The 16,792-nt window shown below is 42.9% G+C and overlaps 1 protein-coding gene across 23 annotated transcripts in view; it reads left to right on the forward strand.

The window, feature by feature from the left end:
- The window catches only part of MAP2 (microtubule associated protein 2), a 259,226-nt gene that overhangs the window by 196,458 nt on the left and 45,976 nt on the right, over positions 1 to 16,792 (forward strand). For 22 of the 23 annotated variants that reach the window (XM_075430396.1, XM_075430397.1, XM_075430393.1 and 19 more), the window contains 2 exons: positions 7,098 to 7,211; positions 9,569 to 9,643. In XM_075430396.1, coding sequence (XP_075286511.1) covers positions 7,098 to 7,211; positions 9,569 to 9,643 — 189 coding nt within the window. The remainder of the gene's footprint in view (positions 1 to 7,097; positions 7,212 to 9,568; positions 9,644 to 16,792) is intronic. The other variant, XM_075430407.1, reaches the window with a different exon arrangement.

Below are 16,792 nucleotides of genomic sequence, written 5' to 3' on the forward strand. Positions count from 1 at the left end.
TGTTTTTTACCCAGCGTTTCAGCAAGGCTTTAATCAAACAAGAGTTGTCCACCAGCTTGCAGGAGAGCTGAGCATGAATTCAGGACCTGTCCTTAGGGGACTGGCTAATGCCTCTGAACAAATCGAATAGCTATTTGGTTAGTAGTCCTGCTGCACTCAGAACTGCAGTACCCAGGGGGAAAAAAATCCATAGGTCTTGTTTGCTTTTCAAATTGTCAAAGATAGCAAATATCCACTTTGTATCTTTCCTTTCTGTAGGAATATATTTGGGATGTTTTGCCTCACTGAACAGGGCAGGTTGCTCTATGCTTTTGTTGTTAACTTGATTCCACTGTGCCAACAGTTAGTGCTGGTTACCTTGGAAACTGTTCTACACCCCGCTGGGGATTTTGACTGAAATTGCTTTATTTTCCCAATTCTGCAAGTACACATGTAGCTAATGCTTTTGCTGTGCTCTGCCTGTGTTCCTTCCCTAAAACACAGCAAAATTAATGAAACATATTGTTTTATCCTTTCCATCTGTTTGCATCTTTCTTTGTCGCTGTTTTAGCCTCAGTGCTCCAGGAGTGTTAATTACCCTTTGCTTTAACTGAGATCACTGTTAATTTTCTTGGTAGGTGTCTAAGGGGTGGTGACATTGTGAATGCGTGTGAAGTTCTGACACAATTTTCTGTCTCTGCCTCTCTGTCCCTCCTTCCTATAATCTGTTTCCCTCAGTTTTCTCCTGGAGCGTTTGTTGTGCTGTGCGGTTCTAGCGTGCTAAACTTTGTTTATGCCTGAAACAAATTCTCCTTTACAGAGACCAGATGGCGTCTTCCGTGGCTGTGGTGACCTCAAGCTCCGCTGCCACTGTAGTGGTATCAGATAGAGGGGGTGATGCTGCTCCAGTCTGGGAAGAGTGTCCTGTTAAAATTGTGGGGACATGAAATGCTTTTTAGGAAGAGCTGTCCCTGTTGCTGTGAAATGGGTGCTCAGGTGGGAAGAAGTGATAGATAGGTGGGCTGAGCAAACTGACTGAATGGCAGTAATGAAACACAGGCGAATACAGTTGTGGAAGGAGAAGAAGAGCTGAGGAGACAAACTCTGGTCTGACCGGGTCAGCTTTGGCCTGAGAAATCACTGACACTGTTCTGTGAGCTGATGAGCCGGCCATTCCTAGGGAGAGCTGTACCAGCCCCAGTTCCTCTGCTGGCAGGATACCTGCAGCAGTGTCAGGACACCTATCTGCAAGGCAGGAAGATGCTGTGAGCCTTGCCCATAGCTAGTTTCTCCTGTCAAAAACACTCCTCAGAATCATAATACAGCGTTGCATAGAGGGGTAGGGGGGAGAGAGAAGAAGATAAAAGGTACTGCTGGATGAGGGCTGTCAGAGGCAAACCCATGAGCCTGAGCAGTTTCACCTCTGAAGTGGTGTTCATAGCAAACTCAGCTCCTCAATGGGTTAAGCCGGAAGTTATGGCAGGTTGGAAGAGGAAGAAGTGCCTGAAGCTGAAGGAAAACTATTGAAAAGGGCACGAAGGGAACAGACACCACACATCGCTGTGGAGATGTGTCACCAATCTAATTTGTGCTCTTGCCATTACAGTTGCCAATAATTTCTAACAGTTTTCTGGAAATATTTAGTGAAAGCTCAGACACCTTTTTTAAAGACTCTTGCCACGATCTATACATCTGTCTCTGGAGCTGGTAAACCTGTCTGTTAAAAAACTTAATGGACTGGAAAGCGTTACAGTTTGGCTGCGGCCGGCAACAAACGGGTCATGCGGCCGACCCTCCCCCTGCTGGGGTGCGGAGGAGAATGGAAAGAAACAGGCAAAAACCGGTGGGTCAGGATAAGGGCAGTTTAACAGAACAGCAAACAAAAGGAACAGGAAAAACAACGATACAACACAAACCGCACAACCCAGAGAGCCGCCCTCCACGACCGCCACCGCAAACTCCCAAGCCGTGAGTGAGTTCCCGCAGCCCAGCTCCCCCCACCGGAACCCGGCATGACAGCACATGTTATGGAATACCCTGCTCTGTTTGGCCAGGTGGGGTCAGCCCGCCCGGCTATGTCCCTTCTTGGATTCCAGTGAAAATTAACCCTGTCCTGGCCAAACCCAGGACAAAAGGCTTCCTCGGAAATGAAAATACTGTAGGTAGTGGATTCAGGTGCCAGTAGAGACATCTGCAGTCCATTGACAACCACAGCAGCATCAATAACAAATGAAGGAGGGTTTTGACACCATATCTTGGTCTTCTACAAGGTCTGATCCCAGATCTTCGGCTCTGCTGTAGCCATGTTTGGCATGTAACCTTGCTTTAATGGCCCCTGGTTGAGTCTCCGTCAGTGAAGGGGGGCTCTTTCAGGTGTCTGGAGGGACTGTCTGGATGATGCCTGCTACAGTTTAAACATTGGTGCCAGAGCAAGCTGGAGTGGGGATTGGGCAGCTCTTGTGCCTTTGGGTGTGCTTACGAGGAGTTCAGCAGCTTGTGGAGGCACAAGTCCTTCTAAACACTGCAAAGAGGAAAGGGTGCAGCTCCCCGTACCATCAGCAGCTGGTTCAGCATCCCTGTGCATCCCAGTCCTCTGAAAGGCTTTGTGTCTTTGAGTTGTCTGTGAGGCAGGGAGACTCTACATGTCCTGATTTGGTATGCTGGGGGCTGGGGTTTGTGGAAGAATTGGGCTGACTTCCAAAACCACGAGCAGAGAGTGCTTACTGGTTTGAGTTTTAACTTTGGTTTAAATTAACATAGTGCCCAAGACAGGTGCCTGCCCTCTCAGCAGGGCAGGGTCCTCTGGTCCTGCCAGAGAGCAGCCGTGGCACTAGGAGCAACTGGGCAGACTTGACCTGACAGCCCCATCAGAGTTTGGTCTGAAGTGACAACCTTTAAGGTAGTGGTGGAAGCACCATCCCTGTGTCTGTTAGCTCCTGACCTCTCGACTCAGCCTGCTCATTGTCAGGAGGTTTTTGGAAACTCATGCTGAGGATCTTTCACAATGTCTCCTCTCTGTTACGGACATCACATTCAAGGACCACCTGTACTTTTGGGTGCCACATTCCCTGAAGTCAAACTGGGAGACTCAGTCTGTGTTCTCTATAATGAGCAGCTGACGTCTTGGTAAAAGGAGCAGCATTTTACTCTCTGCAAAATGCAAAGGAAAGCTATGTTGCTGTTCTTTGTTGTGCTGGAGTCTTATGTGAAGCAAATGTCCTTGTTGCCTTTAAGAAACATATATTTGGTGTTAGTTACCATTTGTTAGTGCTGGCTTTGTGGCACAAAGTAGAGTCAGAGAATGTCTACCCGCTTAAAGAGAGGGAAGATAAATCTCTACAAGCAAAGCTATCTCTAATGAAGCCAAAGATTTTAGGCTGTGAAGAATTTGCCTGGCATCCAGGCTGGCTAACTCTCCCTTTTCTTTTTTTTGTTCTTTATCATTAGGCTTCCTTGAACTTTATCTGAACCGTAAGGAAACTATGGAAAGTCTCAGTAGCTGCCCTGTGACGATTTGACTTACCCATTGGATCTGCTATTTATAGTGTCCATTAGTACAAAAATGTCTGTCCTTTTGCAGCAGTCATGTACAGCAAAAGCACTGCTCTTCTGGCACTGCCTCTGCCTCCTGTGTCACCCAAAATATTCATCAACAGAGTGTTCAGAAGTGAGCCTTTCTTGATTAAAAAACCTCAAACAAACAACCCCCCCGAAAAACCCAGAGGCCATTTGTATTTTTATTTACTTAGCTTGCATAGCCTGAAATTGAAATTTCCGTTTTTCAGGAGACAACTTTCACCCCCAGGTATATCTCTCTGTGGAACATAATCTTTGCCCCAAGCAAATGAAATCACGAAGAGAGCTGAGAGGGCAGGAATTGTTTTCAGCCTTGGAAGGCCCATTTGCACCCCAGAACCAGGCTAGGTGTGAACAAGTATAAATTCTGTAACAAAGGAGACCATTTTATTAGGGATTTGTCTTACCTTGCTGGGAGGAGGCTTGCTTGGGTGATGGAGAGGAGGTGACTGAGTGGGTTTCCTTTGGATATGCTCCAGGGTATTAAATCTGGTATACATTTGCATATTCTATATCTGAAAAATTAATTGGAGTGTTTTCTTAAAATTTTCATGTGAAAATAAGCTTAAAAAATTGGTTCTGTTAGCAGTCTTCCTAACTGAGTCTTGATTTGTTTATCTGAGCTAGCAATATAGACTTCATGATGTTTCTTTTGTCAGCAGTGTCGTGATTAGTAGATTCATGGAAATTTAGACAGAAGGGTCACGTGTCACATGCTCCGGGTGTAAAGTGGTGGTGGTGGTGATCAGCGTGGGATCTTCTGGAGCTGTGGAACTCTGTGCTGTTCTTCATGATCACCAAAGCAGTTGGGGCGATACTCTTTCCTCTTCTGAAAGAGCAGAATCTGAACAGGGATATACCAAGTCTCAAAGGACGCTTTATGGAAGAGTGGCTTGTTTTCTACCCATGTGTCTCACCCATGCAAGGTGCTGTGGGTGGGAGAGGGCACCACATGCCTGTAGGAAGAGGGTGGGCCAAGCCACATGTTCATTCTCCCGGTTTCCCCCTGTATCACTTGTGCTTTGCCGTCTGCCTGTGCCTCACAACACAGGGAATTGTCAGGACCTATAGTCATTCTGAGGGACCATTTGTGTCCAGTCCACAGCTCTGCAACAACAGCTTCACATGACAGTCTGGGAGGTATCTGTTCCATGTTTCTCACAAGAGAAAAGAACACAGAGGTGCTGAGAAGCACTCCCAGCGTCCAGCAGGTGTTGAAGCAGGAGAAACTTGAAAAGCCCCAGAATGAGGTGCAGGCCACTGCAAGGCAGCTGGGAAGATTGACAGGCTTTCAGTCAATATCCCTGTTCTTTGGTCCATGGGACTAGCTGCATACTTGACATGATTTATGGGGTTATGGTGCTTGATTCAATCTACTTAACAATGGAGTTTCATCTCATACTAGGGGCACTTTGTTGAAGAGAGGGACAGAGAACTACAGCTGCCAGTCGGAGTCTCCCTCTAATACAGGCATCTATATCATGTATAGTCCCTTTCGTAAATGTGTCGAGCTCCATCTCAAAACCAGTTGAGTTGTTTCCTGCTGTGTGGAAGGCTGCCAGAACTTCACATCCCTTACAGTAGGAAAGCAGCATTTTCAGATTTCTAGTCTGAATTTATCCTTAGCAAGTTAATACTCATGTATTCTTGGGTAACAGTTTTTTAAATCAGCTTTTTTTTGTTGTAGTTGTTACTTGATAATTGTTCTGACATATTCATCCATCTACTCTTGCTGTTGGCTGTAGCCAACAAAACTATTGCAGTCACTGCCCTCCTGGTGACCAGTCAGGATGGAATTGAATTGTAACAAATTACAAACAAACAGAGAGAGGTAACTTTTACATTAAAAGCACAAAGGAATTCTGTGAGAGTACTAACTGTGGGAAGAAATCATCATTGTTAATCTAATGGACAGCATCCCTTGTTAGGGTGGTAGCTGTAAAGCTACATGTAGGGCATTGATTTAAATATGCTTCCCCTTCCCAGCTGCTGCTTGCCTGAAGGACACAGTAATGGGTGAGCAGAGAGCTTTTATTTCAGCCCTCGGGATGGTGATTAATGGGGGCTCTGTAAGTGTCTCCTGGCAGGAGCAGGGTGTATTGCTGTCTGCCATTAGAAACCTCTGTCTCCATGTGAGGGGTGAAGCAGCACTGAAATTCTTGCTCTGTTTCCGGGTGTGTACCCAGCTGTGCAGCTGGTGGACCCGTGGCCGTGCAGCTTGCTGCCTTCCCTAGGGCTCAGCTCCATGTTGGGTCCCACACCCTGCATTTGAAATGACTCTCAGCCAGCACTCAGAAATAGCTGTAGAATGAAGGGGTTTATTTCCATGGAGTTTGGCTATGAGAGGGTTGTTGGCTATGTTGATTCATGAGTAAGGAAGAGTGGGCTAATACACAGACAAGAAAATGAAACACTTTTTCTCTGAGTTGTTTTGTAGGTGGTTCTGCTGGATCAGCCCTTAAGTCCTTGATTTGCCAGATCAAAGATGCCTGAACTGCCCTTAGGGCAGGAAACCTCTCTGCTTACTCCCAAATACAGTTGTATGCCTGATGACCTTTCACTACACCTTTGTGTGGGTCTAGAGGAGAGATGAGATACAGTTTCTCAGTTTGGAAGTATTCACTTCAGGTGGTCCCACTGCCATCCTCCACTCACCAGAGCACCCGGTTCCTCAGCCCCTTGACCATGCCACACACTGAGGGTGGAGGAAGAGTGAAGGATGGGTCCCACGGCACCTGGGTCTGTCAAGCATGCAATGCCTCAGCTGGCTCCACACAAGTTTCCCTTCCCTGCACCTAGCACAGCAAGAGTGAGCAGCCAGGAGCCAAGTCTGTGTCCGAGACCAGAGCCTGAGAGCACATCCCACCAAAAAAATGTTATACTCTGCAATCCCTCTGCATGATATTCAGACGTACAGTTTAAATAAAGCTTTGTGTTACAGTCTTAAAAGGGGGGAGGAGGCCAAAGTATACATTTTAATCATACAGAAATGTTATTTGGCCCTTCTTTTTCAAGGCCCCCGTCAGCATAGATGCCTGTCTGGGAAGTGCCTTTAATGCGTACTAACTGTGTGCTGACAAGGAGGAGATATCATCCAAAGCGCATGTAAGAATGCAGCTAACTCCATATATTAAATGTGAAGAAATCCCATTACTCAGCTGGCCATTCTACCTCTGTTTGCAAAACAGTACCTGCAAAAAAAAGTTCTAGACGTTTAATAAATGATCATCTTAAAATTTTGCCATTGCTGCACATTGTCCCTAACAGAAAGAGCATTTAATAATGATGCTTTGTGCATCTTACTGAAAAGGCCAGGGTCCTGGTTTTTAGAAATACTCAGCGTTTTCCACTGAGATCTTTGGAATATCTGGTCTTTCTATTTTATTTTTAATGATTTGCTTGTATTTCAGGAAAAAAATTACCTTTTAAAAATCGATTGTCAGCTTCCATTTTTTATTGTTTAAGCTCATCTTTATAATTTTAAAACATCATTCTCATTAACATACTTTTCTTTGTTTTTTCTAACTTTGCTGCTGCCACAGAAGAAGTGTCTGCGAGGATAGTACAAGTAGTAACAGCTGAAGCTGTAGCAGTCCTGAAAGGTGAACAGGAAAAAGAAGCCCAGCACAAAGATCAGCCTGGACCACTACCTTTAGGTAAAACAAGACAAAGAATGTTCAAAGAGTCCTTGTGTCTGCAGATGTTACATGTATGTATATTGCAAAAAACAGTTACTGCTGTGTGTTCACATAGATTGTGGTCATGGGTAAACTGCAGCACCGCTGGATAAATGGTGGGACCATGTAATAGTAGCAGTATCCTTGTTGCCCCAGTCATTCACAGCCCTGCAACTGTCTCATTCGCCGTTTGCTCTAACAGCAGTTCTCCACCTGGTTTCTGACTCCTGAGTGGTGCCGCTGTGAGTGTGATCGGTGGTAGCAGTGTCATCATGTTTGGTGGGACCCAGCAGCGCTTGGAGCCCCTTTGTGTTCAGCCAGGTACAACGTGAGAAAGAAAGATTAATGTCTGAAGAGGCAAAGCTTAGAGGAGAGGCATATAAAAAGAAAGTGAGGCTTTGCTGGTTGGGTGGTAGCTACTCAAAAAGGTGGAGGAGGAGCACCTCAACAGGAAGCAGAGAGGAATGGGACACGCCAGGTGAGGGTGGGAGAGGGATTAGCGGCCAGGCAGGGTGAGGAGAGATTGTGGGAGAGTTACATATGGTAGAAGCAAATGCCAGTGGTCCAGACTGGGAATGGTACCACTGCAACTGGTCCATGATGTGCCCCTATCCTCCTGCTGGCTCCTTTGTGAAATGTCTCTTTGAAATACAAGTGTGTGTGTGTGTATATATATATATATATAAAAAAAAGTATACAGCCATTCATACCTACAGTGCATCCTCCCTGCCAGAAAACTTGCACAGAAGCTCAAAACATGGACACCAAAGGCCAGAGAAAGGACATACTCTGTCATGAGGTAGGGCAAATCTTGCAAGCCTGCCCCAGGATAAGTTCTGCTGAGTGCACATACGTTGTGATCAAATTAAAATAATGCCTTGTGGTATTTTCCCCACAGGCACTCTGCTTTGTTTGGTACAGTGCCTAGACTCTGCTTAGGAATGAATTAAAGTCAATGAGTAATTAAGAATATTTGTTGGAAATTTGGTTCCCAAGGTCTTTTGCTTCATTGAACTACCTTTGAACTGCAGCAAGGATGCTTGCTCACTTGCTTGTAATTGGTGTTGCTTGTTAATTCCCTTCTTGACAGAGACTCAATTTTACATGAAAGACCACAGTTCTGCAAAAAATTTCATACATATTTAAGCATAGATTGCTCCACTGTGGCCTGGGTGAGGAAAGTGAGTATTCGGTTCCATCCAGTTAGAGAAGACATTTTAAAAATATGTGAGAAGTATGTTGTCAGTGAGCAACTGTTGATTCCTGTGGTAAGTGACTGTTAAATAAGTGTAGGTAGAATTTTATTGTGCTGAAGATATAAATACTCTGTCCCTGGACAGCACGTCTGAAGGACAAGTGACATAAGGGTCTCTTCCAAACCACAGTGAAATCAATAGGAGGAGACCTGGCAGATTCTCCTGGGGCTTTCAATCTGGCCTTTCTGTGCTTGGAAAGAAGCCCTGAATGAGAAACAGATCTGCCTATTGAGAGGTGCTCTTTATAAGACAGAATTGTTAAAACGTATTTGTTATTTCTTTTTTTTATTTTATTTTTAAAACAGTGGTTAAGCCCCAGTAGTGGATCTGTTTTTAAAGAAAAAAAAGTCTCAAAGTGATCTATATGAAATCAGATGCAGAGGTTATGCTGAGTTTAAGAAGCAGTTTGATTAGGATTTCATCGTACTTGAAATAATTGAAAAAACATCATCTGGTTTCAGCATCTAGTCTCGTGACTGGGAATGAATCTGAAATGTAGTCTAAGTGGATCTAAGATTTCACTGCACCTTGTTCAGCTGAATCACAAATATGTCATGGCTGACGTAAGGTCCTTATGCTGATGTCTTTTGTATTTAGAGAAACAATATTTGCATATATTCTGTATTTAACCTTGAACTCAGCAGAAGAAAAAAAAAGCGTGCATAATGTTTTTTGTTCATGTAGTCAAGGTAAATTGAAGAGATTGGATGCCAGTTTCTGATAGTCAGCATAAATTTCTAAAAATCTCTCATACTCAAATGCTTTATTGTTATTGCCTTGGGTGACTGAAGGTTTTCTAAGTGGCAGTACTATTTAAAGATAATTTCATAGTTGATTTTTTTATTGTTCTGTGACCAGAATTTTGAAAATAATTCACACCATCTGAAAAAAAAAATCCTTTCATTATAACTTTAAAAATCCATGTATTCTGAAAGGGTCTATCTGAAAATGTACTAGGCACAAGTCCCCATTGAATGGTTCTCTCAGCTGGGCAGAACACACTGACTGCAGCTTGTATCAAGCATCGATCTCTCTGTAATTAATTGCTATATCTCGTTTTCACGGTTTGATTTCTGGCAGTCGAAGAGTCAGCCAACCTGCCTCCTTCCCCGCCTCCCTCGCCAGCTTCCGAGCAGACTGGAACTCTGGAGGAAGGTAAGGGTCTCCTGGACATTGCAGTGCACAGCTGTCAGCAGAGGGATGAGAGATGAATCTAAAGGATGGGGGAATCAGAAAATGGAGATACTTTCTGCACCTTCGTGTGAAAAGATAAGGCATTCCCCAGCAATAACTCCCCATCTGCAAACCAGCTGCAATACGTGAATGAGGTAGATGGATATGCACAGAGGTAACTGAACCGATATATTAAGTACATCCATATAAAAGAAAAAAAGATGGTGATGCTCACCTTTTTATCTGTTATATGCGATATGAGCCAAGATGTCTGCTGTCCCAATGCAGTCACCAAAACTATGATTCAGTGTGTGTCATCCTTCTTTTCTTAGGATTTGTTTGGCTGCTTTTTTGAATTACCATTAGCTTTGTTTTTGGAATCTTAAATGCACAAAAGCAAGGAGATTCAGAGTTGGATCATTTCTTTGGTCTTTGACCTGTAACTTGTGCTTCAATGCCTACATGTATTGGGGGTTCTGTATGCAGAGTACAGGTGTCAAATTCTAGTCTCACAAAGCAAATTTCTGCTTTGTTCTGCACAATGAATGTTCAATTTCAGTAGCCCATGATCACCGTATTTTCCTCCCGCTAAAATCCCCTCTGGCAAAGAGCTTAAGCGTTGGCTTAATTTTAAGCAGAGGCCTAAATCCCATGGAAGCTGTCACAATGGTAAGAATGTGCATGAGTTCTTTGTTCAACAGAAGAAGTCTGCTGCATCAATGCCGTCAGTATAGGGTGACAGTAATACGTTAGAACTGAGCCATACCATGAGGATATGAGGGAAGGATTTGAGCTCAGAATCTCCAGGGGACTATCAGTTGAACTCTGCCATGTCAATAGCATTTTTATGTATCCATTTATTTCATTCTTGGATTTTCTTTTGGCGTTTTTTTTTTCTTTTTGTTAAATAAATGCATGAAAATAATTTATCATCTGCTGAACAAACTTTGTTGGTATTTTAACACAGTGCCTCTATTAATTTTGCAAGTGGACAGTTTGTATTTCGTGTGCTGACTCTCAGTTTTAATCAGGACACTGCAATTAAGCATGTTCCATCCTGCAGTCCTTTGAGATATTGCAGTTACAGGCTGTGTTAATAACATTTGTCAGTCAATTGTACTGGAAATGCCTACTGGATGCTGTTAGTAACCAATATAAACAAATTTGATTAATTGTTTTTTAAAAAAAAGTCATCTGCATGTTGTTTGCTTAAAAAATAGTTCAACAGTTCTAGATGCATCACCCAAAGGTTAATGGCAATCAAAACTACTAACTGAAAAGAAAGCTAGTAGGGTGTAAGCAAAGGTATTTAGAATTGTTACCAGGGTTTTACCACTATTTTTTAATACATAGTTCACTTGACTAGTTCAGCGTATGCTTTTTGATTTTTTCATATCACAATAAAGGATTTGTTCTTCTGCTTCAGGCCAGTGTCAAGGTTCTTACATCATATATCTTTAGCTGAGGATTAGCTTTGTGTACTGTTTCCATCAGCAGTATTATTTCCGTATACTTTAGGATTTCATAAAGTACTCTCATTGATTAATTGACAGGAGGTTGTAGATTCCCCCCTAAGCAAATGGAAGCCATTTTGCTAGTTGTATTAACACAAGAAGGTGGCGAAGCACTATACAACTCGAGGTTATTATGAACTACCAGACTCTGCTGTTCCCAGCTGTGCATATGACTCAGCAAGTCACTAAACGTTGTTTTTCTCTTTACTTACGTGCAGAGTTGAGTTAAGATAATACCACTTAGTTACCCATCCCACAGGGTTGGCTACAAGGACTGAAAGATCAGTGTTAGGGAGATGTTTTGATGATTTATGCAATTTCACCATTTTTAATACATTCAAATAATTTCCTTTAACGTTAGTGAAAGGAGACTTTTCCATGACAAGATTTTGATGCAATTCTTCATTTTTTCAGAGCAGGTGGCTAATCCTAAATCCTAAAAGTGTAGGTTTGTAGGGGAAGCATGGACAGAAATGATGTGCTGAGTCATTAATGCACTCTACTGGAAGCTGCTTGTTTATGTCTGGCTCTGAAAGTGGAACTCATAGTAGAGATGGTTGATGAACAGAAGAAACTTCTTGAAAAAGAATTTCATCAGGAGTATAGTATATTGCTTTTTCTCAAAATATCAGTGTTGTCATTTCAATGTAGTTAATGGTAGTAAAAATCTTGTGTTATGCTCAGTATTAGAAGATGTCATCCTTATTTTCTGTGGGTAAGTTGAGCTTTTGCTGACTTGAATGAGCCAGACCTGTCATTTTTATTCAGGCAAAGCTCCCATTCAGAAGAGCTTGCCTCAGTAGGGTTTGACCCGATTTTACTGTACTTGTTTAAACCTTCAGTTCCCTATACCGTCTGGCTATCCATCATCATGCAGCTTTGTGTTGTCTGTCTGTCTCAGTAGAATACAATTTATGAATTTAACTCAATTCTACAGTTGCTGAGCAAAAAGGTGAGCGCTTGGTGTGTTTATCTACCTCAGGCCTCCTTTTGCCCCCTACTCTTAGAACGTTTTCCTAATGCACTTGTCAGTGTGTGTTGCATTGCTTTGAATCCAAAAGAGACTTTCTTCAGTCGTTGTAAGAAGGAAATCACTGTTGTAGACATGACAAAGGTGGATGTGGCCAGCCATGCAGCAAACACAAATTAAAAAAAAAAAAGTAGAAAAGACAGAGAGGTTTGTGGGTCAAGAGTATTTCACAAGGAAAAGGAGTCAGTGGATGTAGGCTTCTTGCTTTCATTCTGCTGCAGAGAAACGTGCAAATGAGCCTGTCCCTTTTTACTGCTGCAGAAGGTAAGATAACTAATTTGCCTTATTGAAATGACTTCATTTGTTTCAACTATAATAACATAATTTTGCCCAGGAAATGAAATTTTGCCTAGTCCTGTCTAATCTTTTTATCAGTCGTATCTGGTTGTGCAGCGTTGATGCGATACTCCCTTGCCAGCTTGCCATTACTGTTGTGCTCTGTGCCTTTTTACAATGGTCAACAGCGCCTTCATGTAAAAAAATTTTCTAAATGGTACAAGGTAGAAGGATGCCTTTGATGGACTGTCTTCCATTTTGAAATAGGTATTTCAGATTAGGCTTTATATACCAAAGAAGAACATTTTACGAACTGAAAGGAACCAAGTGTCCTATAAAAATTGATCTATTTACAGTGAAAATTAGTTGTTGAGAGGCATTTTCAAAGGATACCTGGAAGCTAAAGCAGAATTAACCTTTGTGAGAAGTGATTTTAATCTTGGACTTTAGAATACATATGGGATTTTTTCCACCCTTTGAGATGAAAAGAACTGTTAGAAGGGAGTAAAGTAACAAAGAAGGGATTTTTCGTGTTGCTGAAATAAAAGCATATCCTTCTTTAAAGACATCATTATCCTGTTAATGAAATTATCTGAAGTAATTTTGAAAATATCTCTATTAAAACTCATAAACAATGTAAATCTGTAATAGACACAGACATAACAGCCCCAAACAATACTAGGCTTTGAACTCCTAATTATTTTGGACTGTCACAATAATATGTATTAACCATTTTTACTGTTGTCAGTTCCTGCAGTTTTAAGGAGCAGAGGCAGGGCCTGTATTTTCATGCCTACAATCCATTCAGAGCCTATAAAGAAGGAATTTTCAGCCTGGTTTGCGTCAGTATAGAGATGTCCTGAGGTTTCATCTTCACTCTTGTTGCTGCATTTTACTTCTGAAGGGCCCCTGGATAAATATGACCCACAGCTGGAAGGAGAAACTCCCCTTTTGCACATCCTTCTTCTCTGTGTTCTGCTTCTGACCATATCAACCTTCTGTTCTTTTCTCCACAATGTCCCAATTCTAGCAGAAGAGATGGCGACTTCATCAACCCTTCCCACTCTTGTCCACAGCAATACATGGACTAGTTTGAGGGCACCCTGCAAAGAAGCAGGAGTTGTAGTTTTGAATGTTCTCAGGTTTAGAAGGGATTTGATTCCTGGTCTCTCGCATCCTGACATGTGTCCTCACCCCCTGTAACTAGCCTTTTGGAAACCATGAGTTGCCTCAAATCTGTCACTGAATTTTGTAGAAGCTTCGATGGAGAAGAAATGCAGGTTCTGCATTGCAGGTGGATCAAGATGTTTCCCTGCAACCTTGCTGCCAGCTCTTAAGTACTAGGGAACAGTGGGAGGCTCAGGATCAGCCCCATGTTTAGCATTTCCTATTGCAGTGCTCTGGAGAGCTTCTTGCTTGGCAGAGTCAGGTTGCCAGCTTATCTTTCCACACCTACCTCTTTTAAGCATGCGTAAAGCCCTGAATCTGGGGTTTGGATTCCACTGCAAAAGTGAATTAACTAAACCAGCAGTGGTTCAGACACTCTGTGTGGCCTGGAAGAAATTGTGAGAATGGTTCTCTTAAACTAAGTTCCGTGTGTGGTATTTGTGTATGTGCGCAGAGCATATCATCAGCCCTGGTGAGCCTCAGGGCCACCATGAAATCTTAAACATGGGTAATCTTCCTTTTGCAGCACAATGATACATATTTGAGCTACTGATATTGCCATAGATTAATAATTTTTCTTTATTTTTGTGGGTGATTCAGCCTGAATGGGTTGAAACTACAGCATTCTTTTTGCAGGTGGAAGAAATACATATCATGACATTACAGGATATTTGCTCCCATGTTGCTGCAGAAAGCAGAGTGTGCTTTTTTTAAAGACATAGATATTGTGTTGTCATGGTGTGCTACAGAAAGAAACTTAAAACTTACTGTTATTTGCCAGGAAGAAGCTTAGAGCTCTTACAGATGGAATTGGATTGGTCACAATATGTCACCAGATGATGCGGATGGATAAAAATTGCTTTCCAAGATTTGGGTAATGGTAGTTACAGCAGCATTCATGAGCCATCTTGTTTTTGGGTGTCACACAGAGATCTGGTTAATATCTGTTACACTGGCCGTGTTAAAGCCTTGCTTTCTGACTCTGTGTTTTAGATCTGAAAGTTTTGGAAGCTCTGGGGAAACTCGTTAAGTTATAATTGCCCCGAGAAAGGTCAGCGACATCAGGCGTGAACTTGTTCTTGAAGCTGGTAGGAAATACAATGGGATAGTTGCAGCTGCTGAAGGCACCCCATGAATGTAGGGTTCGTCAACCTGCCGGTTGTCATACGCAAAGAATGAGCTTAAACACGTTTTCTCTAGTACTAGATGTTGAGATTTTCACAGCTGCATTCATGGTGATAGGGCACCTTAGCCTACATGAGCTCTCAAGTCTCCCCTTTAGGTTTGTATGGATCAGATGGTAGGCCAATCATTTTTATTGGTCTGTATTATTTTTCTTTGTCTTGCAAAACCAAACCCAAGCTGCGCCTCCCTGCAGCTGTCGGTAGCTGATGTAGTCCTGAGATGACTATGTGATTATCTGCAGTGCTACAGTGATGGGTGAATAAAGCTGTCATTCCAAAACATTGGCAAACACCAAGGTGGGAGCTAGTTCACCTGCAGAAACATGACACAACAGTGTAAAATACAGACTAACAGAGATTGCTGTGAGCAGCTTTGTGTGGCCTTCATCAGGAAAAAAAGTAGCTAGGACTTCTTGAAATTTACACTTTCAAGTCCTGCACCTGAGGACTATGAGGGATACAACTGTGTTGGGATACTTCAAAGGTTTTTAATACAGTCAGTCAGATGTATGATACATATGAGTATCAGTGCAAGTTGTGAGATGTGGTTTGCGTACAATATGTATACCTCTAAATAAAGAGTGTATAGTTTTGAAATTCACTTATTCTGACAGTTGGTTTCTGATGTTCACAAGCACTGTAGGAAATGTGACATACACACGGCCCATGTGTTAAAATGCACAGCAGCCTCGTTCCTCCATCCTGCATTAACCTGTAACCTCTCTGATCTCATCCATTCTGCAGTATGACACAGCGGCTAGTGTTGCTACTGCACGCATCCATCCTGCCTTGTCTTTTCTTTGTCTGTCTGCCTGTCCTGCAGTTTTTGTCTGTGTGTGTCTATTTGTAGATGAAGGGCCAGAGGATAAGGTGGGACCGCTACATCACTGCCCAGGCTGTGGGCCTGCTGCCAGCAGGGAGTGGCAGAAACACCTGGCCCCCTCCATTTCAGTGTCTGTGCCCGATGATGAGCCCTACAATTCGGATGAGGAGTACTATGAACACCCTTTGTTCAGCTCGGAGTGGTCTGGCTGTAGTACACGTCCCAGTGCCACAGTGAAGAGCACGGAGGTCTTGTTGGGCCGTGATGAAGGTGAACTGAGCATGGTCCCATTTTGTTCTTCTTCCCCTCTACCCACCTGCCATCCATTCCATTATATATGTGCCTGGGATTGCTGTTTTCTGGGGAGGGAAACCTAGTTGTGTTTTCTCCTCACATGGAAGTGACACCCGTCCGGAGTCAATCTGTCTCAAAGTGAAGCTGCAGCATGAGCAATGAATGCAACTTTGGGGTCAGTGAAATCATGGTTCCTGCTTAAATCAGGGCTCTTGGTCTACCGGCCTGGCTTACAGCAGAAGCAAAAGGAGGAGCTAGTTAAAAGAAGCGTAAGCTAATTTGTTCTTTGTGCCAGGGAATCACTACAAGAACAGTGTGCAAAACAGTCCAAAAGATTGTTACTGGAGGTAAGTCAGTTGTTAACACAATGGGGAAAAACCTCATGCCTATACCAAAGATAGCAGTGGAAGGTCTTTAATTCTCCAGCAGGCGAAGGAAATTAGTTTTTAGCCCAGTATACAGAGGTGACTTCAGGCAGTATTGGGTAATGTTTGATCTCCAGTTGTTTTATGGATACAGCCAGTTAACATTCTGTCAGCTAACTGCAAAGAAGAAGAAAAAAAAAAGTTTACTGTTACTGTGTTTCTCTGCCCCCGTTTTCTATGGTCTGAGTACATCAGTATGATTTTATTGGTGGGGGTTGCAGAAGAGTGAAATGGCTTTTGAGAAATCAAGAGGAGAATCTATTTCATTGACTAACAGGAATGCTGACTTCTTCTCCAAGGCATAATAGGTTGTGTTTCATCTCACAGCATTTGGCTAACTTAATTTTGGGACACAGGAGCTGAAGTTAGAAACAGTACCGAATCCTCTGAAGGTTTGTGTCTTGGGAAGATGGAGGTG

Source organism: Opisthocomus hoazin, chromosome 9 (genome assembly GCF_030867145.1).
Source record: "Opisthocomus hoazin isolate bOpiHoa1 chromosome 9, bOpiHoa1.hap1, whole genome shotgun sequence".
NCBI classification, from domain to species: Eukaryota; Metazoa; Chordata; class Aves; order Opisthocomiformes; family Opisthocomidae; genus Opisthocomus; species Opisthocomus hoazin.